The sequence below is a fragment of the Mustela erminea genome, chromosome 6 (genome assembly GCF_009829155.1).
Source record: "Mustela erminea isolate mMusErm1 chromosome 6, mMusErm1.Pri, whole genome shotgun sequence".
Lineage (NCBI taxonomy): Eukaryota > Metazoa > Chordata > Mammalia > Carnivora > Mustelidae > Mustela > Mustela erminea.
The window spans coordinates 55,074,971-55,100,726 of record NC_045619.1 but is presented as its reverse complement, the minus strand read 5'-3'; the positions used below and the strand labels follow the sequence as shown (position 1 = coordinate 55,100,726).

Below are 25,756 nucleotides of genomic sequence, written 5' to 3'. Positions count from 1 at the left end.
ATGAGGGGCAGTCGCAGGGAAGGGGTAAATGAGGCTTTGTCTTTGCACGTCCCTCTGCATGTCTCACTGTGCCAGGCTGCTGAGGGGCCACGTCTGCTCTCCTCTGGAATGTTCCTGCTCTCCTTCCTGTCATACTAGCTCTGTGTCAGGTCAATGGCAACACACTTTTACAAAGGACTGTGCCCCCAGTGATGTGGAACAGACCCCAAGGGACAGCATATTCAATGTGTATAATCTCACGTTACAGATTTTTTTTTTTTTCCAGGATCTTTCTGTATGTTCACAAATGTCCATATTAGTGTTCTACCATTCACAAGGAAGTGGCATTAATTCTACAGACCAGTCACGTTGAGCTGGATAGTTTTTCTTTTTGGTGGAGAAAAAGGAATGAGGTGGAGGTTTCTGGAAGTAGGGACCTCGTACTGGCTGATTCTCCTCTCTGAAGGGTCCCCTTGTCATCACGGGTAGTCGGGTGACAGGTGGCCTGTGCATGTCACCTCCGTGCCCCGCACAGCTCTTCTCCACTGATACCATCTAACAAAGACCTAAACTTCCTTTCTCACGTGTCCACCTGCTCACCTGAGAATGCGCCGTGTCTAAACAGGCATGGACTCTCCGGTCTTGAGTCCTGGCTGATGGCTTTAAAGAATGGTCTCTGAGAACACGCTACTTTTAAGAGCTGGCTCTGAGGCCGAGCTCACTGGTCCCCAGGGTGATGAAGCCCTTGACCTTGGTCTCATTAGCATCATCCTTTTACCTACGGAGTCACCGCCACTGACATCCTAACGCTCGAGAGCATACAAAGCTTGTTATGGCACACGAAGCAGCACATCTGTATTTATTTGGTCTGAGGGTAGCTCTGAGAGTCAGCCCGGCTTTCTCTATTGATTAGCTCCCGCAAACGAGAACACCAACAAACACCTACTTCTGAGTCAATTCAAGGCGGAAGCATGTGCAGTGAGAGACCGTAAGCTTCCAAATGCATCTGGGAATAAAAAGAGGACTAGGAATTCCAAATGTGATTTTTTTTTTTTTTTTTTTTTTTTTAAATAATGAGTACAGGAGAGAGAGACAGGAGGACAAGAAAAAAAAAAAAGCCCATCACACACCTTTTGTATCCAAGGAGGCAAGCTACGTAATATGATTCTTGCCTTAATGTCAAGCTTCAGTAAACCCACCTCCTCTTTTCTGGCATAGATGTTGGCTATTATGCAAGCCGGAAATGTACATGGCAGGAAGAGTAAAAGAACAGAGAAACCGAATTGGGGGATGGTGGGAAGGGGAGGCAGCTGCTAAATTAAGCAAGGGTAAAGCCGGGGGAAGAAAGGATGAGAGAAACAGGCAGGGAGCAGGCAAGAGCCACTCGTTTATTCTCCCTCACGAAAGCAAGGGGGCCTGCTGTGAGCCACTTGGCACAAGGAAAGGATGGCGGTCGCCCGGAGTCAGGCTCTCTTTTGTGAAGTGTTAATTAAGAAAACAAATAACTTCTCATTTTTTAATTTGCCAACAACAAAACAAAACAAAAATATGGGCCCTGCTCTTGAAGAGACGCAATCAATGTAAGGAAACACCCCAAGGAACCAGGCTTGGAGGCCCCGAGAAATCCGGTCCTAAGAGAAAGGACACATTGAGAAGTGTTACTCTGTGTCCCCAGGTCTGTTGTCTAACCCAGCAGCACGCAAATGATCATCACGCTTCTCGGAGGCACAAGGCATCGCTGCACCAAGGAAGATTTTAAGAACCTAGATCTGCACTCAAACACATGCTTTGGAATGATGTCCAGAGGCACTGTTCAAGTCTGGTCTTTTGTTTCTGTTTCCTATCGGTGCCTTTTGGACTGCCGGGGCTTACCAGGCACATCTGACGTAGGCACCTAGGCTGATCACATTGTAAGAAACTGCCTTCGGTGCACAAAGCAGGAACCCCTGGTCCACCAGAGTTCACGGGCTTTGAGTCTGTCTTGCTCCCCCAGCTTTTATTACACTCTACTCACAAATTTTCAAAGACCCCCCCCTCCACCATTACTGTCCTTCATCAAAGCCCTCTCCATTCTGGGTGCAATATAACCGGCTTGGACTAGCTCTGCAAAAGCAAAATGTTGATCACTGTTGAAATGGGGGAATGGCTCACAGGGGTTTATTTATTTCATTCTATCTATTTGGGAGAAATCGCTCTTGTTTGACAGTTTCCAGAACAAATGTTGTGGGTGGGTGGGGGCGGTAAGCCTTATAACCCAATTCATCTGAGGCCTCTCTTACTTCAGGGACTCACTCCATCCTACCTGTCCTCTCTGCTTGAAGGGCTCCCCACTTCATCCTTGCTTACCAGAACTCTGCTGGGCCAGCAAGGAAGCCTCCAGAACCGCCTGCTTCATGAGGCTGACCCTGATGCTTGGGCCGGGATCTAATTTTCCCTCCCACTGACTCTTACAGCTATGCTCTGATACTCATCCTTGTAGCTCATTTCTTTAGGACAAGAAGAGAACCAAGAGTCCCTCTCTTCCATCTCGGCGTTTCCCTTGGTGTCTTCTATACAGCGAGCACTCAACACATGTGGGTTCAAGGACAAATGAATGACGTGGATAAGAACAACTTATCAAATAAACAACGGCATCCCTTGGATTGTCTAAACCTCACGCAAGGAAAGGAAAGCCTCCTCTGGTACCTTCTTCATGGTTTTGATGCAGGATGACTTCTGGCTGTGTGTGTATAGAGTTTCCAGGATGGAAGAATGGTGAGAAAAGAATGCGAGGTTTTCTCTGCTTCAGAATATGCTGAAGGAGTTCATAGAGCACATCACCTGGAAAGAAAAAGGAAAGAGAATTAGAGCAATGGGAATATTTCAGTGAACAGACTGAGCTTCGACCCTCTGGGTGGTGCTGGACTGAAGACGTACGGCGAGCCAGGTCCACGTGCTACCCACCCCCCTGAGCACACGGGGGACACTCAGAGGGTTGGAGGGATGTGATTGTTTTTTCCACTGGACTTTTGAAACTGTGCAAGTAATATATGAAAAAAGTTTTAAAAACTTTTTTAAAGTTTTAAAAAAAACCAGAAAGAAAACAAAAATCACCCATAATCCTATCGCTGAGAGAAAAAAGTCCTATTCCCACCATCCAACTATGGTTTTAGAGTTAGAATCAGGCTTGTCCCAGTTTTGTATCTCTCTTTTTCCTGCTCCACTAGCTTCAAAATGAGGGCCCATCACGGGGATGCACCAGACTTTACTGGACATTTCAATGATTCCAATTTATTGCTATTATTCTTGTGAAAAAATATTCTCTTCAATCTTTGCTTGCATTTCAGATTAACTAAAGAAGGATTATGCAGTCACTAGTATGAAAATTTTTAACGTTTCAGAGAGCTCTTCCAACAGGAAAAAAAAAAAAAATTGCTTTTTGAACCCACCCTAATCCCAGGCAGGAAGAGAATGAGGACAAAAAAAATGCACAAGTCCGGTCAGAGGAGCTAACTGGTGAAGATACCCTCTAAAGAACTGGCACATTCTGGGATGCTTACCTCCTTTAAAAATACACACAGGCATTGTTCCAAAGCTCTACCGTCTCCAGAAGATCATCTCTAGATGTCAGCCCCTTGAGGAGGTTGGTAGGGGCTGGTCTGAGCTAGGGCCCTCTGTTCTGATATATTTGGTATTTAAAGTGTCCACTGAGTAATTAAGTAGGGAAAAAAAAAAAAAGCCCAAACCACAAAAAAGTCCCCCAAAACCTGCCATGGTCTTGTCCCACCCCTCTGGCTTAGATCCAAGTTCAAAAATGCAGGTGGGTGATTAATCTTTAAAATACCACAGGCTTTTCTGACTGTCCCCCTACGCCCTTCCACATACAGATATGCAATCAGCAGTTGTACCAAATAATGGGCTTTTGTCTCTAATTTTAGCCATTTTTAACAGATACTTTAATTAACAACTTAATTTAACTGCATATTTTGGGCTATTGCTAAATTATTTTTTTCTTTTAAATTCTGTCTGAACCTGAGAAACGCTCCATATTGATTCTTTTCTTTCTGCAGACCCCTTGTACCGAATAAAGTTCAAGGATGTTCTGTTCTAAGTGATTCCTTAGGTGCCTTGGTATCTTTATTTTGACTTTGTTCCTTCCTCCACCTTCGAGTTTGGGTGGTATTAAGTATGACTTAGTGACACTATTTATTATTAGGATTCAATAAAGCAGAAGACTTTAAAGAGCTGAAGGCAAGCATGTCATTTGGGCATTTCCTGATGATGACATGAGCGAGAGGATGCAGAGGGGTTCCGCTCCAGGCTTGGAAGAATGTTCTAGGGAAGGTAGAACCGTGGCACACACGAGTGCATTTTCTGAGCTGGGAAAGCTTGGAGCACTTCTAATCTGAACCTAGTAGTCATGGTAATGTCGTCTCTGACGAGAGGAGGATACAGAGCCTGAAATACAGTCCTATTTTAATGATTCATATTTTAATCGCTTACAAAAATAAGTCCCTAATCAACACTTTGTTTCTTTTGGTGTAGTGTAATGTCTTCCTGAACTTTCCTTAATTTACATGGCCTCACACCCGCTGGGTTTTATCCTGTGGTTTTGAGCAATGCTTTATTTCGGTAGTACGCAGAAAGAGAGAACGCAACACTGAAAAATGTGTTCCTGATGATTAGTATTACTAAAAAAAATGGCCAGTAATTAGTGCATCCATTTTGGAAGAGGAGGCCAGGAAATATAAATTTAGTGTCTGTGAGGGTGTTCAACTTTGCTCGCTCAGAGAGGCAGGCTGATGTGGGGAAGACACAGACTTGCAGATGTAGGCCGCTCTGCCCCTCTGGGCCTGGTGACCTTGAACATGTCCCTAACCTCCCTGTGAAATGCAAAGGCCATCTACCTTCCAAGTCTGCTGTGTGGGTTCAATGAGGGAGTATGGCGAAGCCCCTAGAGCAGGTGTGCTTGCTGCATGTGTTACATGCCACCCTCTCCTCAGGGGTCACTCCTGGGGCTCCGGAAGCTCCGCTGTTCGCTGAGTCAAGTCCAGGCAGGTCACTTCTGTTTTGTGTTTCCATTTCTCTAAGCACATCCAGAAAGCGAGGCCACAAAGCAGAATGGGGAAGAGTCTAGGCTCTGGAGTCAGACTAGGGTCTTAGGCATGTCCTTTGCCCTCTGGAGGCCTCAGTTCCTTGGTCTACAAAACGGCCATGTTAACAGCATCTACGTTATAGAATCCGTGTGAGGAAGGGATGAGCTCATCACGGGGCTTAGCAATCAGCAAGAGCTCAGCAAACAGGAACTGTTTTTGTGACCTCCGCTCTCCCTGCCATCATCACTGTTCTTATTGATATTATGACTGCATGTAGGACAGACCTGTAGACCCTTAAGGTAGTCTCTTAGGGAGAACAAAGGAGTGTCTGGGTCATGGTCATTGTTCTGTTCCCCCTGCAGAAAGATCAAAGGTTAATCGAGGCCATCTACCCATCTTGGCTTCTCCGCACCCCTCCCGCTGAACTCTTCCCCTGGGCCTGGTGGGCAAGCCCTGAGAGGGGCTGATAGGCACCCCCCCCGCCCCCAACTCTCTAAGTGCTGGCTCTCTTCTGCCTCTCATCCAAAAGCTGGCAAAGGGAGCCGGGCAGACAAGGTTCATGTCTCATTGTGCAAGAGAAAGCAGGGGAGGGGTGAACCAAATGGAATTCTGCCAGTTCCTCCCCTAAACCATAAGCCCGGGATGAGAACTAGTGAGATAACATTCCTAAGTGCCACCTGGGATGGCTGGCTAATGGGTGTGAGCATGGGCAAAAGGTCCCACGTCCCAAGCCAGGAAAAAATTGATTCTGAAGACTGTAAATGATGGCCATAGATGGATCAGTCCATTCACAGACATATGTTTCCTCAGCAACCAGGGGCTCAGTTGGGGAATGTGGCTGGCTTACAAAGACATCAGTACTATGGGGGAGAAACCAACTTACGGTGCACAGCCTGGGTACGTGTGCTTGGCAGTAATAGTGTGTGCCTGATAATAGCTTGGAATCTTAGGAAGGATTCTAGAGGTTACTTAGATCGACTCGAACTTGTGTTTAGTAGAAGTCCCCTGCCTCCCCTTCCCTTGCCAAGAAGTAGCTTTGGCTGAGTACTTCCAGGGATGGGCGGCCGGCCACAAACACAAGCAAACCATTTTTGGACGGCTCTAGTTGATAGAAAGTTCTTCTGTTGAGTTGGAACTTGGCCTCCCCTGCAAACTCGTGTACCTCAGTTCCTAGTCTTGGCTCTGGAACAACACAGAGCATGTGTCTTGTCTACAACAGTTTTCTAAATAAATAAAGACGTGCCCCCTCCCCCGTCCTCTCCCATCTCTACTGCCTCCTATTCCCTCCAGCCCCAAGGCTGTTCTCTGGGTACCCTTGAAAATGTTCGTACCTACACGGAAGAGCGCATCTAAAAAGTAGTATTAACAAAAAGATCTCTGGAATAAAAAAAGATTAAAAAATAAGTTACATTTATTTGCTTGCTGAAAATAAAGAGCATGAGCCCTAGCACTGTATATCTAACTTAGCTGATGACCACTGGCTTGAATTCAAAAGGCACTTGTCAAAAAATTCTTGGCCCATTTGATTCGTGGTAAATCGTCTCTGTCTTCCCATAAAAGCAATATCTACTGCTAACTGCAAAAGTTGCAAGGGAACCAAGGCTCCTGTTGAAGGGACAAGACCTATTGTTGGTTTCTCTCTGTATCTTCATGCACACGTGCATGGTTCACGTTGACACATGTATGTACAGAGCAGGGGCTCCCAGGAAGCTAGTGAGTTGCAGGGCTTTCACCCGCATAGACTCCTGGGAAGAGCCCTAAAACCATCCGTGTCCCCCAATTTATAAGCTTCAGGCCCCATAAAACCTAGATATCCCCCCGGGTGCGTGCACACACACGCACATGGATGAACACGCACGTCTACAACACAGAAACCCACAGATGAAACACACGTGTAATTCTGTAGTGGTGATCCCAATGTGAAAAGCCAGGCATCCACTCTGGGAATGAGAAATTCTATTATTGTATTGTGATCTATTTCCGTCGGATAGTTGCAAGACTGAACAAACCTGCCACAAGTTGTCTTATCAATGTTCCTGGTGTCTCTGAAGACTGAGAACAGACAGATGCTGTTGGAAGGGGTGGTGGGGTTAAGATTTCTTTCCTTCTGAGGAAAGAGCCCGGGCTCTGAGGCAAGAGGTCCCAGGTCCCCCTTGTCAGCTGCAAGCCCTCAGGCAAAAACTCTTTCTCTGTGAGGCTTAACTCCACGCTTAGTGAAACATTCTTTTGTCTCAACCGAGAATAATACCACAGACTTGGCAGGGCTGATATGAAGATCAAGTGAGATGATATGAACAAGCACCAGCCCCACGTCTGCGATAATGTGGGCTCAATAGATGGCACCCCTTGTGATCTGGTAATTATTCACAGACGTGTCTCAAAAAATCTGGAAACCATTTGCTTTGCTTCAACACTTTTGTATTTAAAGCGCCTATACAAGTTTCATGAAGTCACATTCATATGTATTGAAAAAGTGTTTTCCCGGCTGACATCATTTCACATAGACATTTCTAGCTCAGTCTCTCTCTCTCTCTCCTAGTTCACAATTGTATCTTCAACCCCTTTCTACGGGATTCTTCCCTCTGGCATTTAAACAATGTCCAGTTTTTCCTGTTTTCTGCACACACACACACACACACACACCCACCCATCTCTTGTTCCCATCTTTCCCTCCAGGTACTCCTCCTGGTTCTCTGGTCCCAGCACAGCCAAGCTCGGCCGTGGAGCTGTCCAACTCTATTCTTGCCACTTCCCTCTGCTTCTACTGCTGACCTCCTCGTGGTCAAACCAGAGGGCAATGGTCAGTACTTGGGGACTCTGCTTTTCAGCAATGTTCATCAGTAGTGTTCACTATCAGCCTCCTTCTAAAATACTTCATGGCTTGGGACATTCCTACCCCTCCTGGTTTTCTTTCAACTTCCTCCCACCCTGTAACAGTAAGGCTCCTGGTCTCCCACTAGTCTTTCTCTCCGGTAATCTCATCCACTCCCATGGCCTCTGTCAGCCCATCCATGCTAAATCTACTCAAGCCAGGCATTTCTTCTCAACTCTAGAACCTTCAGTTATCTCCTAGATACTTCCCTCTTGCATGACCTACAGATACCACACGGTTAATGTGTTGAATGTGAAAGTCTTTACAACCCACATGGTATTTCCTAGTACAGTGAATGCCCAGTTGTTCAGACCAGAAACCCAGGAGTCATGTTTACTTAACTCCTCTACTTCTCTCATCTAACATCTACTCAGTCACCAAGACTCTCAAACTCTGCCTTCTACATGCTCCTGGCATCATCCCTCTCTCCCTGCTGATCCCATCTTACTTCAGGTCACCATCATTGCTCTTGAACGCCAGCCAAGTCCACTGCCCACAACCACTCTTCCCCTTTGCCCTTTGTTGTGCCAATCTCTGCTTAAAACAGTTCTACCTGTCTATATGATAATCTTTAGGTCCCGAACATGATCTGCAAGCCCCTGTATAACCAGTAACTATTGATGAATAGTCATCAAGCCACAGCATATTCTCCAAGATTCTTTAGCAAGTCCCATACTGTGGGTGGCTTGGGCACTTCCTGTTTTTACAATTACAAATAGGATTGTTAAGGGCATCTATCCCCACCCTACCCCCGCCATTAGACAGTGTCCTTGGGATACTTTCTTCAAATGGTATTATCAGTGAAAGAGTCTGATCACTTTTAAAGTTCTTATGCATTCCCTGTTCTGTCGAAGGCTGGACCTATGCACGGCATCACCTACAGGGCTACCCGGGGCCCCTCCCCTGGGGTTTCAATATGTTTAACTTCTCAAGTTCAGTAGGATGAAAGCAGAATTTTAACATTCTTAATATTTGCATTTCTCGGGTGATGACTTACTGTGCACATAACCTCATGTGAAGATTATCTGAAGTAACACATTCTTAAATTTGCACTCTCTTCTCTTTTCTCTCGCTCTCCTGTTTTTATTCAGATTTTAATTTCCTTTTGACCAAATTGTTAACAAAACAAAACAAAAAAACAGTGCGAGGGTGGGAGAGATACGTTTCAGATTTGTCATCATATTCTCTCTGCTGGGTCCTTTCTGCCCATGGTAGATGTTCAGGATGAAGTCCAAGGCCTCAGGTCCTTCCGGTAAATTCAGCAGTGAGAATGTCAAGGCAGGCACTGGCCCAGGGAGGTCCTGCTGGTGGCCATGACAGGCTCCTCCAACTGGGCAAATGCTTGGTTTTCCATCTCTGTTTAACCTTATTCTCTGAAAATTCCATTCAATTCACTTTTGCAGGCTGATGAAATGACAGGCCTTTTTGTTAAATACAGAGTGCCTCTGTAACCACAAACATAAGCTAGTCTTCTACTTAGGAATAAGTATCTGGGGTTTAGCTTGATATCTGTGTCTGAGACACAGAGATCCTGAGAAAAAGGGAGCTGGTTGTGGGAAAATATGAATATTGTCTTTAAGACAAGAATAAACCAGTTAGGAAAGAGATACCGTAGGACAACTGCCTTTAGCTGGATGCGGAACATAAAGAGACACTATAGAGAAACAAAACAATAAGCCTGTGAGGAAACAGGAATATTGTAAAATAAGCATGCGCCATATTAAAGGAAGTATGTTTCACACATTATAATATCACACCGTACGGCAGAGGGGTTGGTCATCACCACCGTTTCACCAATGGGAAAAGCGAAGTGCTAAGAAATTAAATGACTTTCTGTAACTGACCTATCTAAGCATTTCTCTGATGTGTGTACATTTTTTTCTTCCTTCCTTTCTTTTTCTTTTTTTGCTCCATTCACAGACAGATGGAGAAGAAAGAGCCAGTGCTGGGTATCTCAACCAAGGGTCATGCCTGCTGCAACTCCCACACTCCTCTGTGACCCATCCCCTCAGATTCTGCACCTTGATTCTAAAATAGCCTGTTGACCCAGTCATTCAACCCAGCAAGTGCACCTACCATTGCTTAATAGAAATGAAAAAGCAAGTTGGTCCAAGGAGGAACTTTAAGAAGATAAAGATCAGTATTTTTCATTCAACCTTGAAAGAAAATTTCAGTATATTTGAAGGTCACAAGCAAAGCATATTCCCAAAAACAAAGATTTTGGTGCATTGGAGAGGGAAGAAATAATTCGCAGAATTACATTCTGGCATGTTAAATGACTGATTTACTTAGTAAACCCATCATACATTTTTTGTTTTTTTGAAGGAACTTTGAAAATGGGCTTATTTCCCATGTTTTGGCAACAACAAATAGTCTAATATGAATTAAATTAAGATAACTTTTGGGTTTTGTTGCTGTTGTTCTCATAAAAAATGCGCACATAAATCCATTCCACCTCGATGTCTTATACTGGATAACTCTAAGTAAGAGTTAATATCAACACTAATTTGTCTGTTCTTTCTTATTCATGTGTTTTCTCAAGTTTCAAAGTAGTCAAATAATCAAATACCCCTTTGAATTGAAATCATCCCAGGCCATTTAAGGTACTAACCGCTTAGTAGCTCAAAGAGTAGGTAAAATTATCCTGTACACGTAAAATTTTATAAAGTTATAGGCACTTTACATTTATCCTTTAGCTTTGCAAATGTTATGAATTCACCATCTTACATCTTTTAACAGGGAGGATATTCCAAAGACAATATCCCATTTATCTTCAGCCTTAAGATCTTCAGTTTGGAGATAATATAATTACTTAAAGCACATTCTGCATGTTCCCTGCTTTATTATAGAGTTGAAAATGGAGAACTTATGTCCTGGAAATGGATGAGATAAGTGCAGTTTGTCAAACTGGCCAAAGAATGTGGAGTTCAGAGAGGCTACCATATTTGGACCTAAGACATATTAACATTTCAGGTAATCATAATTCACTGGGTCCCATTCCTTCCTCTCTACATTTGAAATGAGTTGTGTTGAGGAGAATGTTATTTCCATATACAGAGAGCATAATTCTGGGTGAGGCCAGGCAGGAAACAAGGCTGGGAGGAAGCTATAAACATCCATTCACGGTGACGGGGCAACCAGATACTTTTGTTTTATTTCAGCAGCCCCATGACTAGTGCGAAGCTGCTGCTGATTCATCTTGGGCAGTAAAAAAGATTCAAAGAAAAACAGAAAGAACTGGGTGAAGTATAAGTTTTACAGGGCATACAGGTTGAAGGAGATCAAAGTATTTATTCATTGCCTATGGGTTAGGAGGTTGTGCTGTTGAACAGAAGCTGAACACTGTTTCATGCTTGAAGCTGGGCTGCACTGCTAAGAGTAGAAGGAAGGTCAGGATCCATATGGTAGAAATTCCATTTTATGGAAGAAGAAAATATGGGCCAATGAAGTATTGTGACCTGTGGAGAAGCCATGTAGAGAACCTGGGCCTCAGGACATCTATGACATCAAATGCTCAACCAGAAAGCCCAAGTCAGGAAAAATAGTGGCAAATGTGCATCTGAGAGCTAAAAAAGATTTTCTATCTATACCTTGTCTCTACCTAAGGGGAATGCTGGCAGGTAGATCATGCCTTCGTTACCCTGCTATGTGGCCACATCACGAGACGGTCTTCTTAACTCTTTCTTGGCTCTGTTTCCAAACCCTCTGACAGCATCCCCCTGTTCTATGGTTAAGTTTTCTTGCAGTCACCACTGGCAGGTATCACCTTGAAATTCTGTCCATGCTTTCTGGTAGATGCATTAATTAAATCACCTACAGAATACATTTCTCTTACTCCCAGCTCAATGTAGTGGGAATAATGCTCCCATCTACTCTTCTCCACTCTGGCCTGGCTCTGGTCTCAGAATTCCAACTGCAGAACAGAGCATGTCTTTTTGAATGCCGTAGCATCCCTTGGCCAAAATGAGTCTTAGCCCTTTCTCCTCATGAGCTCCTCATCTTAGCTCACCATTCTGGCCCTGAAGTCCTATTATTTTACTCTCCTTGATCTTGTTCTGGATTTCAGTTTCTCCAAATTAGGACTGTCACAAGAACATTCTAACTAGGTCTCTTGTTTTTAGGGACCCTATGTCCACCCCATGCACCGATGGCCAAGGTCTGCTCCAAAGGGAGAGCTCCAATTCTATTATTCCCTTGATCAAAACCTTCTAGTGGTTTCCTACTATCTGCAAAATAAAATTCAAACTTCTTGACTTGGGCTTCAATGGAGTCATGTGTTGGGTCATCATTCAATCAATATTTCTTGAGCACCAACTGGATACCATGCACTGTGCTAAATGCTGGAAGCAAGTCAGCTTAACAAGACACAGCCCTTGCCCAAATAACTTCCTTCTCTAGGAGAGGGACGCGGAATAGAAAGCAATCATGTATAACATGGGTGTGTGTGTGTGTGTGTGTGTGTGTGTGTGTGTGTGTGTGTGTCAAGAGCCATGCCAGAATTAGGGTATGCTCTGTGAGAAAAGAGGAACAGCACCTATCCCAGGCTGGGGTGGGAAGAGGTGGAGGAGAGGAAGGCAGGGGGCAGTCAGGAAAGCGGGGATCGAATCAGGGAAAGCTCTCCTGGAAATGGTCAGCAAAACGTCAAATATGAAACGGCAATCAGACAAGCTGGGCAGGGGTGATGAGTGATGATGTACAGTGTTTTAAACAGAGGATCAAGTTTGCATGGCCTTATCTCTAAACTCCATTCTCTACACCAATTGATACAGTTCTTCTTTAACACCTTTACTTACCTCTGCCTTCAGTTGCCTTTCCAGGCTTTCAAAGTCTGGCTCCACCACCACACCCTGGAGATTTTGTTTGACAAGCCAGCCAAAAATCACCTCTGCTATCCCTGAATCTCCTTAGCCCATACTTTTATAACTGGAGCATGGGTTTGCTCAGTACATACTCACCAAGTGAATTTCTGCTGCCTCTTAACTGGGGCCTAAGCACCCCATGACCAGCCTAGCGCACTGACTTCATCTGGCCTCCCGCCTCCTGCCTCTTCCCTTCATCAGATGGACTACTTCACCATCACTAAGCTGATGCTGCTCCAGGGACCTGGAATGTTCTTCCCCTGACCTCCTCAGTTCTACCCATCTTTCCTACACCACATCAACTCATTCCTTCTTTCATAAGCTCCATCGTAACCTGACCTCTCTTCCCTCTACAGCTTCCTTTACCTTTAGGTTCAATGTAATCCTCTCTCTCTAATTGGACCGTGGGATCCTGTCCACCTTCTGCATGGCCCATTCTGGCAGAGACCTGACAATGGCAAGAGATAACTGGGAGGCTATTGCCCATCTTTGCTTCCAGCTTTGAGCGGAGAGAATCTGGTTTCTAAAGTGGACAGAGGTCACTAGGGAAAAAAATAAATCAGCAACAAAAAGGAGTACCTGAGATATGTTGGGGGAGGTGGGGAGACTTACAGACTCATAGAGGAAAGCCAGGTGAAGGGCTAAGTCAAATCCTATCAAAATGCATCACTGTGTCTTCCCCTGTTTGCCTTACATGAATGGTTTTTCTGGAACACACTAAAAAGAGTTAAGAGATTCTTTCCTCCAGAGAGGTGACTTTGCCCCTTTAAGTATACCTTTGTGTTTTCATGAGATCAGACAAAGTAAGTATTTTTGCTTTAAATTAAAAGGAACTATTTCGTTTCCTTTGAGGTTAGTTTTATTTATGTCTATGGTCGTTCTAGTTTTCTTATTCGGAGACGACAGAAAGAATCAATGATTTGAGACAAAATGTTTCAGGTATGTCTTCCACCATTCCCTGGCAGAACCTCAAAAATGATCTGTTTTTCAGAGATAATAAACTTTGAAGTTTCAATAACATCTCTACTTCTGGGGGAAACTTCCCTTTATCATTTCCTCATATCAACGGTCGGCTGCAATTGGGAAAAGCGGGGGAGATACTGGTCTGTATCCTTATCTCACCCCCTGTGATGGTGATGTTTCCTCGTGACGGTTAGTTTATTAACCTCTGGCAGGCCTCCAGGAGTAAATAAGGGTTGAACGTTGGATCTATGCCAGGAACTCACGCAGGATCTTTGCCCTTTGTCCAGACAAAGAGAGTCTCTGCCGGACAAGTTACATCAAAATGGGCCACAATGAGACTAGAAAGGAGGGTCTGTTGGTACTTGATGAACTAGCCCCTCAGGGCGCATAAATCCCAGACCAAAGGTCCACTTTCACATATGGAGTTCCCAAATAACTATCTTCTAAATATCCTAATGTTTAAGAAATGAAATTAGAAAGCATATTTGAAGTCTTACCTAGGTCAGCAATACACTTTGCAGGTACAAAAGCTCTTCACTGAATCGAATCTTCCCATGGAGTTTTAGAGGCCCTTATTTTGACAAAACTGCCTAGTTAGATGAGCCTGAGAAGTCTTCCACATGCACTTTGCAGGATTTCTATAAGCTACAAGATGCAACACTTCACACAATTCAGTACTTCAAAGGGTGTCACTTGAAGCCCTTTGAGTATATTTCTAAGCTTGCCATAGCTCCTAGGATCTCCACTTCTTCCCCCATCCTTACCTCCTGTTCCCTCATGTCTCTTCTTCCCACTCCATCTACCTTAGCAGGGCTCAAGCCCCTTCTCTTCTGTCCTTGGTTTTCACTGAGCAGCTCACCACCCAAACTCACTCCTAAGCACCTCTTTCAAACGTTTCAGAATCAGAAGCAACGCAGAGTGAAAGGGCTGGAATGCATTCTCTTCTTGATTTGGTGGCCACAACTAGATCCCTTAAGTCCCAGTGTCTGTAGGTCCTAAGTAGATTTCTTCTCCCAACCTTCAAATTTTCCCCTTGATTTGGAAGTTCTTCCTCTTTTCCCCTCAGACTGACTTACATCAGCAGGCTCTTTCCTCTATTAAGCTGAGGTCATCGTCTTTGTGTTCCTGGTGGCCTACTGTGGGGATTTCTTGGGCACGGTGAGTGGTAGCAAAGACCAACCAACGGCTAACAGATTGTCCCTGCTGAGCACGTGTCAGGGGTCCAGACTCTCACCTGAATGAGGAGATCGATAGCGAAAGTCCTCTTTGGTCAGCAGCAGGAGAGCTTTGCCATTCATTTCAAACGTGTTGCTGTCAATTGGTCTTAAAGAAAACTCATTTTCAGCCCACTTGAGCCACTGGGCTACGTCATCCCTGCTCCAGTAAACTGGCTGCAAGCCTGTTGGAGAGAGAGCAAGGCAGAGAGAGGGAGGGAGAGAGAAAGAGAGAGAGAGGAGAAGGTCTTGTCAGTTAGACAGTTGGAATAAAGGGAAAAGCTTTCTGAATGGTTAATAAAATTGAGGGTCCATGTCTGAAGAGCCTTTATGTTCAACTCTGAATCCCAAGTTAAAGCTCAAGATTTGTAAGTACCAAAGTGTGGTATCCAATTAACTATTTATTTAGAGGCAAAATAAGGCAAATCCTTTTTTACGTCTTCAATGGACCCTAGGTCTTGGTGCCGGGTCCTTCTTTGTCCAGCCCCTGACGCTGTCTTGATCCCAGGGATGCCCTAAAGCTGAGGCTCTTCGGTGGCCTGAAACACGCAGGGGACTCAGAGTCATGACAGATATCAGTGTGCTTTGGAGGGGACCTTAGCATCACAGTTGAGCTGATTGTCACCCACTGTCCTTTTGAAGTGAGAATGTTCCAGAGCTGGGCTTGACCTTTGAGAGCTGCCAAATAATGAAGTGTTCCCTGAAGCTTCTTCCAGGAAGAACAATTCACTTAGCCTCTGGGAAACTATCAGGCTAGCCTCTGGGAATGAGAGGGCAAAGTGAGGATAAAAGGTCTTCTGCCTTTTCATTCTACTTTTTTGATGTTAGAACTTCCTGGCGGGGGTGGTACTTGGACTCTGAGTAGGACCAGAAGTGGGCCAAAGGGAGGGCTGCAGCTTAGGTTAAGAGAGTAGCTCAGGCTGGATCTTTCTGGATGCCTGTGAGTCTATATTTTTATTTCATTTTGCTGTTATGAGAAATCTTTGATATATCATTCAAGTGTTTTAGAACAGTGGTTCTCAAAGTGTGATCTCGGGACCCCTCAGAGTTCCCAAGACCTTTTCAGGGTGTCTATGAAGTCAAAACTCTTTTCATAACAATATTAAGAGGTTACTGACATTTTCCCACTCTCATTCATTCATAAGTATATAGTGGATTTTCTAGAAGCTATATAACATGTGATATTGCAGTGGACATGAGAATCCAGCCATTTTCTATGATGCCAGACATTAAAGAGACTAGCAAAAATGAAACACAATGCCACTTTTCTCGCTAATTTTTTGTTGTTCTGGAAGATATATTCATAAATAGATACTTAATGCTAATATAAGCTTAACTTACTATTTTCAGTAAGTATTTTTTAAGTTCTCAGTTTTAATTTCCAATACGGTAAATATAGATAGATAAAATCCATATGAGTGAAGCTCCTTGGGGTCTTCAATAATTCTTAAGAACTGAAAGCAGTCCTGAGACCAAATGATAACAAACGTGTTGGAAGAGGCTAGAAGCTCAACAGAGCTTCATTCTTTAAAACTATATTGCATGAATTAATAGTTCAAATACAATGGAGTCAGGGTTTGCTAAGAGGAGATTCGGTCTCCCCAGTAAGTTACTTAAACTTGCTAAGGAGACTCGAGTGTGCTATCAAAGAGCCCTTTAGCTGGATCCTGGAAAGAGTTACCTTTTCATCCTTAAGCATCAGAAAGAACTGTCTGGTTTACTTAGATGGGCTGCTTTTCCTCCCTGGTGGACAAGGGAACAAACAGCTCAGATCTCTTGGAGAAGGTCCAGGGCCTCTGGGCATGACTATTAGCTCTGTCTTCCAGGTGGCTGCTCCCCTGCAAAGTCTAGTTTTGAAGAACGGCAGCTGGCTTCCTTGAGCTCTGGGGAAGTCCTTTCTAAAGCAGGCTATCGTGTAGGGCACCAAGAAAGAACTATGGGCGCTGGGCTCATCAGAGAAGGGCATTTAAGAGTTCTTCTTGTTTTGTACATTTAATAGTTTTACATTAGAAGAAAAAATGTGTCATCATAAAATAAGAACATGTAGCATGCTCTTGCTCTATGATCTTGAGACTAAAAGACAGCCACTAACGAGTTCAAGGTTTTGTTTCTGCCTCTTAACTGTGCCAAGAAGTAATGCCTATTCAAATGGTCCTTGGATATAAAAGGTTCCCCCACTCTTTCCAGTGACCTTGAAAACATATCTGGAATTGCAGTGAAATGGGAGTGGCCCTGAGATGGTTCTGCAAGATCTCAATTTCTGAACCGGTAAAAATCCTTAATGTTTACTTCCTATCATCAGAGGTGTCACCTTTGAACAGGAACAGCACAGTGATTAGTGACTTGTTACTAGAACGTTCCCTTTCCCCTCCTTCACACAAACAGCATGGGTACAACCAGATACTGGGATCCAAGTGTGAGGTTCCAGTGAAGCTTGGCCTAGGAAGGAGCCTGGTCGTAGGTGGGCCACAGAGCAGAAGATGCTCAGTCAGAAACAGGAAAAACGATGGGGTAGCTTATTGGAAGTGTGAATGCCAGAGCAAATACAGAACCGAATCCCACTCAGGAGGGGAAATGAGAGTAAAATGCTGAAGTGTCTGCAGAGATTCACTGAACCGGAGGGAGGCGGGTGAGAAGGGGGTGGGGGACACAAGTAGTAATTTGAGGTTCTTTATATTCTATGGAAGAAAATACTCATGAGTAATCTTTTCCCTAAATACAAGAAGAGTCACACACTCCAAACAGCCTTGCTGGTGAAGGGCAACAGTTTCTCTTTTCACTTCCCATTAATGTCTCCCACAGCCCAGTCCCTGAAGCCTACGCTGCGGAAAGCCCCTCCCAGGGAACCGACCGGAGTGCTGCTCTGGGCCGTGTGCAAAAGGGACCCATCGAGTCACCGTCAATCCGGTGAATACCAAGGCAATCCTAGCAGGTTTACAAAAGTGACCCCAACAAACTTAGCTACCTGCTCAAGGCCTGCCAGGACACTGATCAAAGTCACTACTCTTCCTTTAGCATAAAGAGAAGGTAGACACATTTGCCGAGCTTCTGGAAAGAGGCTTGATAAACTAGTGTTCAAAGTCAAGTTCTACTGCTGTTTCCTCTTTAATTCACTAGAACGACTGAGGAAAAAGAAGCCCCTTTTCCTCAAACCTAATAGCTCTAAGGCCTGGGAATTACAGCATCTAAATGGAACAGAGCCGTGGACCCAGAGGCAACTCTGTCTAATTAGGACCATTTAATTTGCTTAATAGTCATTTATTAAGCACATCTATCATCTAGCACTCTTGTAAGCACTTTATAAATATAAGTTCATTTAACTGCATTGCTCACAGCAATCCCACGAGATAGGGGTTTGGATCAGGGAACTCTGGCTCAGAGTATTGAAGGGATTTGCCCAAGGTCATAGGGTCAGGGTAACGAGAGGGGCTGAGATTCGAACCCAGGCAGTCTGGTTTCAGAGTCTGTGCTCTTATCCCTCACGTTATGCTTGCACACGCATTTCCCACCCGGAGTCAGAATTCAGATTGATTTTCAGTATCTATTAGGGATTCAGAGAAGACTGAGTCAACTGAAACCTCCTCATCCCAGACTTTGATCCTGGGAGGCCTTCTCCAGTTACCAATAGACTAAAAATAGAGCAAAAAAAAAAAAAAATTGTATATCTCTGGAGAAGTAGATTTATAAATGGGAAGAGGAGGGAGGTGTAGGTGGCCCTCTGCTTTGAACACATCCAGGAATAAAGTGCTGCCCTCACTGGCTACTCACGGCTCACTGGCACTGGTCTTGAGACTTGACATGGCTCACCACGGCTAACCTAACAGAAGCTGCACAGGCAAGGTGAAGGAGAACTCTCACACAGAACTGCCCTTACGGTTTTCTCTTGCGACGTTAACTCAACAAACCTGAATCATACTGATGTTACTTATCATTAGTAAAAGGAAGAGAGAGACCCTTTTCCTGTGCCTCTGTCACACTACTTCCTGTGCACATTATAAACCGATGAGAGCCATACTAAAACCTGCATTTTTTTTCTTTTTTAGATTTTATTTATTTATTTGACAGACAGAGATCACAAGTAGGCAGAGAGGCAGGCAGAGAGAGAGAGGGAAGCAGACTACCCGCTGAGCAGAGAGCCCAATGTGGGACACGATCCCAGGACCCTGGGATCATGACCTGAGGGGAAGGCAGAGGCTTTAACCCACTGAGCCATCCAGGTGCTCCAAGACCTGCATTTTTAATGTCAGTGCATTTCAGAGCAATTTGAGAACTTTGTAGAGAAGAAATGAACTGCTGTGATTAAGAAAATTCCCAAGAATTCTACTGCATTTTCTTTTTTTTCAAGTAGGTTGAGTGAAGTTCATGGTGTCACACCCTTTAGTGACACCCAGGCCCTAAATCTCCTTCTAATGGTTCTTCGAATCCATGGTCAGAGGAGCAGCCACTTTCATCAGCACATTGTTAGCCCGATTTCAAGCTCTCCGAGTTACATTTAGACTAATGATGGAAAATGCACGGGGAGTCTGGAAGCTGGATTTAACCCCCACAGCTCCCATTAGTTAACAGCTGATTTGGGGCAGTTTCTCTCTGGCTCAGTGGCTTCCTCTGTAAAATGAGGGACTCAGAGTACATGATCTCTGTTGCTTTCTGGGTTAACATAGTCAACACCCTCCCATGGCATCTGACTCCGAAAAACCAAAGAATACAAACAGCTAGGACCTTTTTTCTACCGAACTACTCCCTCCTCACGATGACGACCCTGAGATTTTGAAACTTCCTGAAAGATCTTCTGAGTCTCGGAAAACAGATTAAGTTATTTTAAGTAGAGTGTGGTGCTTAAGAGTGTTTTCTTCTATTACGGTTCTTGGAAAAGTTCTAAACCGGCTCAGGCAATAATAAACATGACATTTTGACTAGGTGCTTTCACATGTATGACTTCACGTGATTCTCACAAAAGCTCCGTGAAATCGCTCATGTTCTCATTTCAGTTTAACAGAGGAGGAAACAGGGGGCTCGGAGTCACGAGGCGATGGCACCGGTTTGAATGAAATTCAGTTCAAGCTCTTCTGCTACAGAATGCATTCATCAAAAACATCCTTTGTCCCAAACTGTCTGTGTAAACGGGATTTTGATGCTGATTCTGTGGCCGATAGGACAGAACTGTAAAAGAGGAGAAGAACCCTGGGGAAGGAGTTAGCCCAACTGCCACCCATCTTTATGAAGCCGGGAAAAATGAAGAGGCTGAACCACGATGAAGCTGGCCCAGGTTCTGTTTCCAGCTTCTCCATGCTGTGTCATAACTTGATTCAGTGACATAGAACAATTTCTGTAACCCTTGACATGAATGAGGAAAAGTTATCACTTCCTTGCTTAGTCATCTCGCCTTCAGATTAAATGTCCTAAACTGGTCTAAACATAACCTCTCTGCTGTAGTTTTTAGACCCTCTCCGACCCGCCCACCTCTACCATACAGCAGATTTAGCTCCCTCCCTTTAAACATAGTACCGGGGAGTTAGACCAGAACCCTCTTCCCCCAGGGAATATGCTTCTATTGATAACAGTAGCTACCAGTTGTTGGGCACTTAATCTGAGTATTTTCTACAAAGATTCTTATTCTCACGTTATAAATGAGCAAAAAATGCGGCACACATCACCGGACATGGTGGATCCAAACCCACATGGTCTGGCTTCACGGTCCCAGCTCTTCAAACCCTGCCGCACCACTTCTCAAGGACCTCATAACCACAGCAAATCCTTACAAGAGCTTACTGTGTCCAGGCACTGGTCCCAGTGCTCTCTGTACAGAACTCACTGAATCCCCACAGCAATAATGTATGATAGAAACAAACACTATCCCCACCTACAAAGGAGAAAACTGGGACTCAGGGAACTGAACTGACTTGGCCAAAGTCACACAGCCAGGAAACGGACAAGCCAGCTGTCCGTATATTATTAACCACCTGCCTCTCTGTCTAAGCTTATCTGGTATTTTGGCAGGACAACAAATTAAAGTCCTGACTTAAAAAAGAACCAGAGAACAGTTTCAGTGGTTGCGTGAATTTCTACGGTGGATACGCACGCAGGCACTGAGAACGGAGCACTAGTTTCCAGCTGTGTGAGCTCAGACAAGTTACTCAACCTCTCTGTCTCTCACTTGCCTCGACTGAAAAATGGGGACCAATTCCAACCCTTGAGTAGGTGCCATTGAATCATGGACAATGTGCTTATCAAATGTGAAGAGGCCACAGAGTTAGCAGAGAATAAGATTATACAAATGACAATACGAAACACATAGGATGCTGTGTGGAACACGGCAAGCATCTAATACATACTAGTTACTCTGAACCACTGTTCTCATTTTTGCTCGCCCTTCCTGGCACATACATAGCTGGTGTTTGGAACCCAACGGTACCAATGCACGTCCATCAATAGTAGATTTCATCTTGTTACTTGTACCATCATTCCAGCATGCTGCAGTCTCCCCAGACTTGGTTCTATTTCTAGTAACAACCACACTTCACAGCTTCGCGTCATCTGCAGCTTTGATATGTGTCTCACCTCAACAGGTTCCTGACAAAATGCTGAGGAGGTGTGGGCTGGGGTGGGAGCACTCCGTGGACCCACCAGCCACCTCCTTGCAGACAGACACTCATCAAGTTATTGGCTCCTTTCGGGCACAAGTGTTCAATGATCAACCCACGTACACGCTCTGGTAGCTGGATTACATTCTGCCAGCTCTGCCGAATAGACACCATCTAAAATTCAATGAAATGCTTTCTTCGTGTCCATAAATATGTAACTGCAGCCTCACTGGAGAGGCTAGAGGGGGGAGAGAAGGCGCGGGTGCTTGGCTCTGAACGGACAACTTTTTCCTAAGTGCTCACAACATGTATGTTTCAAAATCTGTCCTGAATTTCATCTGGAAGTCAGACCCTGCTAGCTGTTTTTAGTCGGCGCCTACACCCTCTTTTCTTTTTCGATTGTGAATGATCAGGTGAACAGTGGCTCAGATTCTTTCTTTCGGTACCTCTTCGGTTTCCTACAACCCTCAGGGGTCACCGTAATGGCCTGCAGTGAGCTCGGCCTTGTAAGCCCTGCATTCTCCTATGTCATTTGTCCAGGCCAAGAGTCTTGAATTTATTTAGAACAACTTAGATTCACTTTTACATCAATTCTCCCATCTTGGGCTTTAATTCCCTTATGTCAGTGTTTGCCATTCTTGTTTCAGTCTGACAATCATCCTCCTTGATGGGAGAGAAAGAAGAAAGAGAAGTTGAACAGTTTGGTTTTCTCTTTGCCTCTTGTCAGTGTCACTCCATCCGCCCCAATCAGCGTGCTAGTACTGTGCTTATTGTTGTTGTTGTTTTTTTAAAGATTTATTTATTTATTTGAGAGAGAGCAAGGGAGAAAGAATAGAGGGGAAGGGCAGAGAGAGAGAGAGAGAGAGAGAATCTCAAGCAGGCTCCCCGCTGAGCACAGTGCCTGCTACGGGGCCCATGACCCTGAGATCACGACCTGAGCTGAAGCCAAGAGTCAGATGCTTAAACGACTGAGCCACCTGGGCGCCCCGATGCCATCCTTATTCTTAAACCCACCCACAACATTCCTTGTTTCCTCAAGGAGCTTCCATGGTGAATTTTCAGCTCACTTAGTTTTAGCCTTCTAGGTCTAAACGGCTCTTGTACGTTTTCCTTTTCAGTGAGTTTTTCTTCCATCTAGTATATACATCCTTTAAAATTTGAGCTTAGCAGGCTGGTACACACAAAAGAGCGGGAAGACAAACTGGCTTCATCTTTCTGACAAACAATTTGGTGGTAATGTAAGAGCCGTATAAATGTTAACCTCTGAGAAGCTACCTTAAAACTTTAGAATACAGAGAAATTGTTCATGCACAAAGATGTTCACTGAAGTGTTCTTTTTACTAGTAAGAAACTGGGAACATCAGTAAGGACTAGTTAAGCAAACCACAGACAACGTCTCTGATAGAAAATTAGGCGGCCAATCACTGAATGTTTTTAAAGAGTATCTGTTTGTATGGAAGAGCACCAGATAGCATGTGTGTGTTTGTATGATAATCTCAAACAGGCACAGAAAAATATCACCAGGAAACATCAAAATATTAATGGCCAACGGTTACGCCATAGAATCACAGGCAATGCTTACTATCTCCTTTTCATTTTATTTCCCAATTCTTTATATTAAGCCTGCATTACTTTTTTAAGAAACCTATTTAAAATTTGAGCTTCCAGAGAACGTCCCCAATACAGCCTCATCAGCTCCTTCAGCTGCCTTCCTCCTCTCTTGTCCCAGTAAGTGCAGCTCATGTCAGAAGTTCATTTTTTCTCTTCTTTGCTTTTTTTTTTTTTTAAAGATTTATTTCCTTACTTGAGAGAGAGAATCTCAAGCAGACTCCCCGCTGAGCGTGGAGCCCAGTGTGGGACTTGATTTCTCAACCTTGAGATCATGACCTGAGCCGAAATCAAGAGTTGGGTGCTTAACCGACTGAGCCACCCAGGTGCCCCAGAAGTTCACTCTCAAAGGCACCCTGATTCTCTGAATTGTGTGTGAGCACTGTGGATCAGGACACCACAGCTACCTCTCCTCTAAATGTCTGAAGGCACATGTCTGAAAGATCATGTCTTAGATTTCTCTTTTCCGATTCTAAGATGATGTTTTCCTTCTCAGCAGAAGTTCTCATCATTTCTACTCTGCCAACTGATTCTTCCTCATTTGCCAGACCTGAGGCCAAATTCCAAGTGTTCCTTATCATTTCTTCTACCTTCTGGAGATAGAACTGCCGATTGTTAGATGCACCTGTTAAGAGTTAAAATGTGCACGCATGGAGCTGATGGGGATGACTCAGTGCTTCTTGCATCACACCTGGTGAGCAGTGGTCCCCCAGTGATGGCAGACCATACAGAGATCCCCAACCCACCTCTGGGCCAGCTGTGCAGCCTGTGACTGCTACCCCTCCCCGACCTGACACCATTCTCATCAGGTGGGCTACGCTAGCTCTGAGAAACTCTTTGCTATCACCATCCGTGGCCACATCTGTGGCATCCCACATCTATTCTGTGAGGGAGTTAAGGCTACCACAGCTGTACTTGCTGATGCAATTGAAGCTCAGAGAGACAGAGGGACTTTCTCAAGGTCACAATGGGCGTAGGACCAGAACTCCAGCCCCAGGTCTTCCGTATTAATCCAGTGAGCTTTGTCCGGGTTGAAGGATGCAATGATGGATATAAAAATCCCTTGCAAAAAAAAAAAAAAAATCCCTCTGCAACGCACAGTAACAATGCAAGGGCAGTAGGGACAATCAGTCATAAACTCAACTTCTCATGGCAGGTTTGATTTAGCTGTAGATCCAGAACTTTGAGCAGTGCCCAGAGGGCCCCCTCTACCCTCTGCAAAGGGAGTTGTGGCAAGTAGGGTTTACCTTAGGATAAACCCTCCAAAGTAAAACCAAGAATCATCAGAGCCCTTCAATCTGCTTCTCAGAGCACTTTCCAGGAGCCTCTTCTGCCTCCCTTCCCTCCCCCACGGCCAGTCCTCCAGGCTTCTACACTGGTCTTCGTCTTGGAGGTAACTCTGAAAAGCCCAGCATTCTCAATTCTCTGGGTCTGCCTTTAACCTTGGAGCTGCTATTTGATCAAAACTGCTTTCAGTACACAAATTCTGTCACTAGGGAATTAGAAGTTCCAAAACATTTCCTATTTTTGTCCTCAAGGTTACCCTGTTTCTCAGCACTGAGTATTTAAATAGAGGTTAGAAGGTTCTACTTATGTCTTTTGGCCCAAATCCCAAAAGCAAGAATACTATAGGTTCACGTTTAGATCCAAAGTCATAGTCAATTCCCTTGAAAATACTTTTATTATAGACTTCATTTGTGGATTTTTTTTTTTTTTTTTGCTTTCACTCAGTTTTATCCACAAAAGGGTTTTATCAGCAGACCTGTTGACAGCAAAACTGGCCCAGAGCCTGCCACTCATCCTCACAAACATGACTTAGGAGTCCTTCCCATTTCTGCTGTTGGGCAGTAAGCCCAACGTGGTGAGAGGCATGTAATATTTAGAAAAAAGCTTGGGTTTTGGACTCAGTCCTGAGTTCAAATACTGGTCCTGCCACCTACTAGCTCAGTGGTTTTCGGTAAGTTATACCTCTAAACCTGTTTCCCCAGATGTACCATGAGGCCAAGAACAGTACTTAACTCCTTTGGCAAATTTAAGTATGAAACGAGAGAACCCATATAAAGACTGGTCTGGAACACTCCAAGTGCATTTAGAGAGGTTGAGTAGGACAGATACTGGATAGCAGGTTAGTTGCACTTTGCCTCACCTGTCCAGGAGACCAAAGTGTTTTCTGCAGCCCACTGGGGCTTCAGAAACCAGAGCAAGGGTTCTCGTAGGCGGTGTGAAGGTTCTGGCAGGAGCTATGGGGCCAGGACAAGGCTTTGAGGAGGGGGCACTGGCATCGTCAGTGTGCATCATGGGTTGGGAGGATGGCTCAGGAGGAGATGAGAGAAGGGTCTGGAACAGATGAGAGACTGGAGGAAGAAAGCCCATTGAGGTCCTGGACTACAGTGAGGCAAGTGAAGCACTCATTTTGGGTGCAAAATTTAAGGTAGTGCCCCAAACTTAGTAAGAAAAAAAATAATAACATATATTTGGGGAAAATTTTTAAATTTATTTTAATGCATTATTAATTGCATTGAAATTAATTAATGTTATTAATTAACATATTTTAACATTAATATAATTTAATTAACATTAAAATAATATTAATAATATGCATTAA

The 25,756-nt window shown here is 44.3% G+C and overlaps 1 protein-coding gene across 4 annotated transcripts in view; it reads right to left on the bottom strand.

Moving 5' to 3' along the window:
- Positions 1-25,756, bottom strand: part of ETV6 (ETS variant transcription factor 6) — a 231,700-nt gene that overhangs the window by 29,984 nt on the left and 175,960 nt on the right. For 3 of the 4 annotated variants that reach the window (XM_032347322.1, XM_032347321.1, XM_032347323.1), the window contains 2 exons: positions 14,983-15,147; positions 2,665-2,799 (listed from right to left, as the gene is read on the bottom strand). In XM_032347322.1, the coding sequence (XP_032203213.1) occupies positions 2,665-2,799; positions 14,983-15,147 (300 nt within the window). The remainder of the gene's footprint in view (positions 1-2,664; positions 2,800-14,982; positions 15,148-25,756) is intronic. The other variant, XM_032347324.1, reaches the window with a different exon arrangement.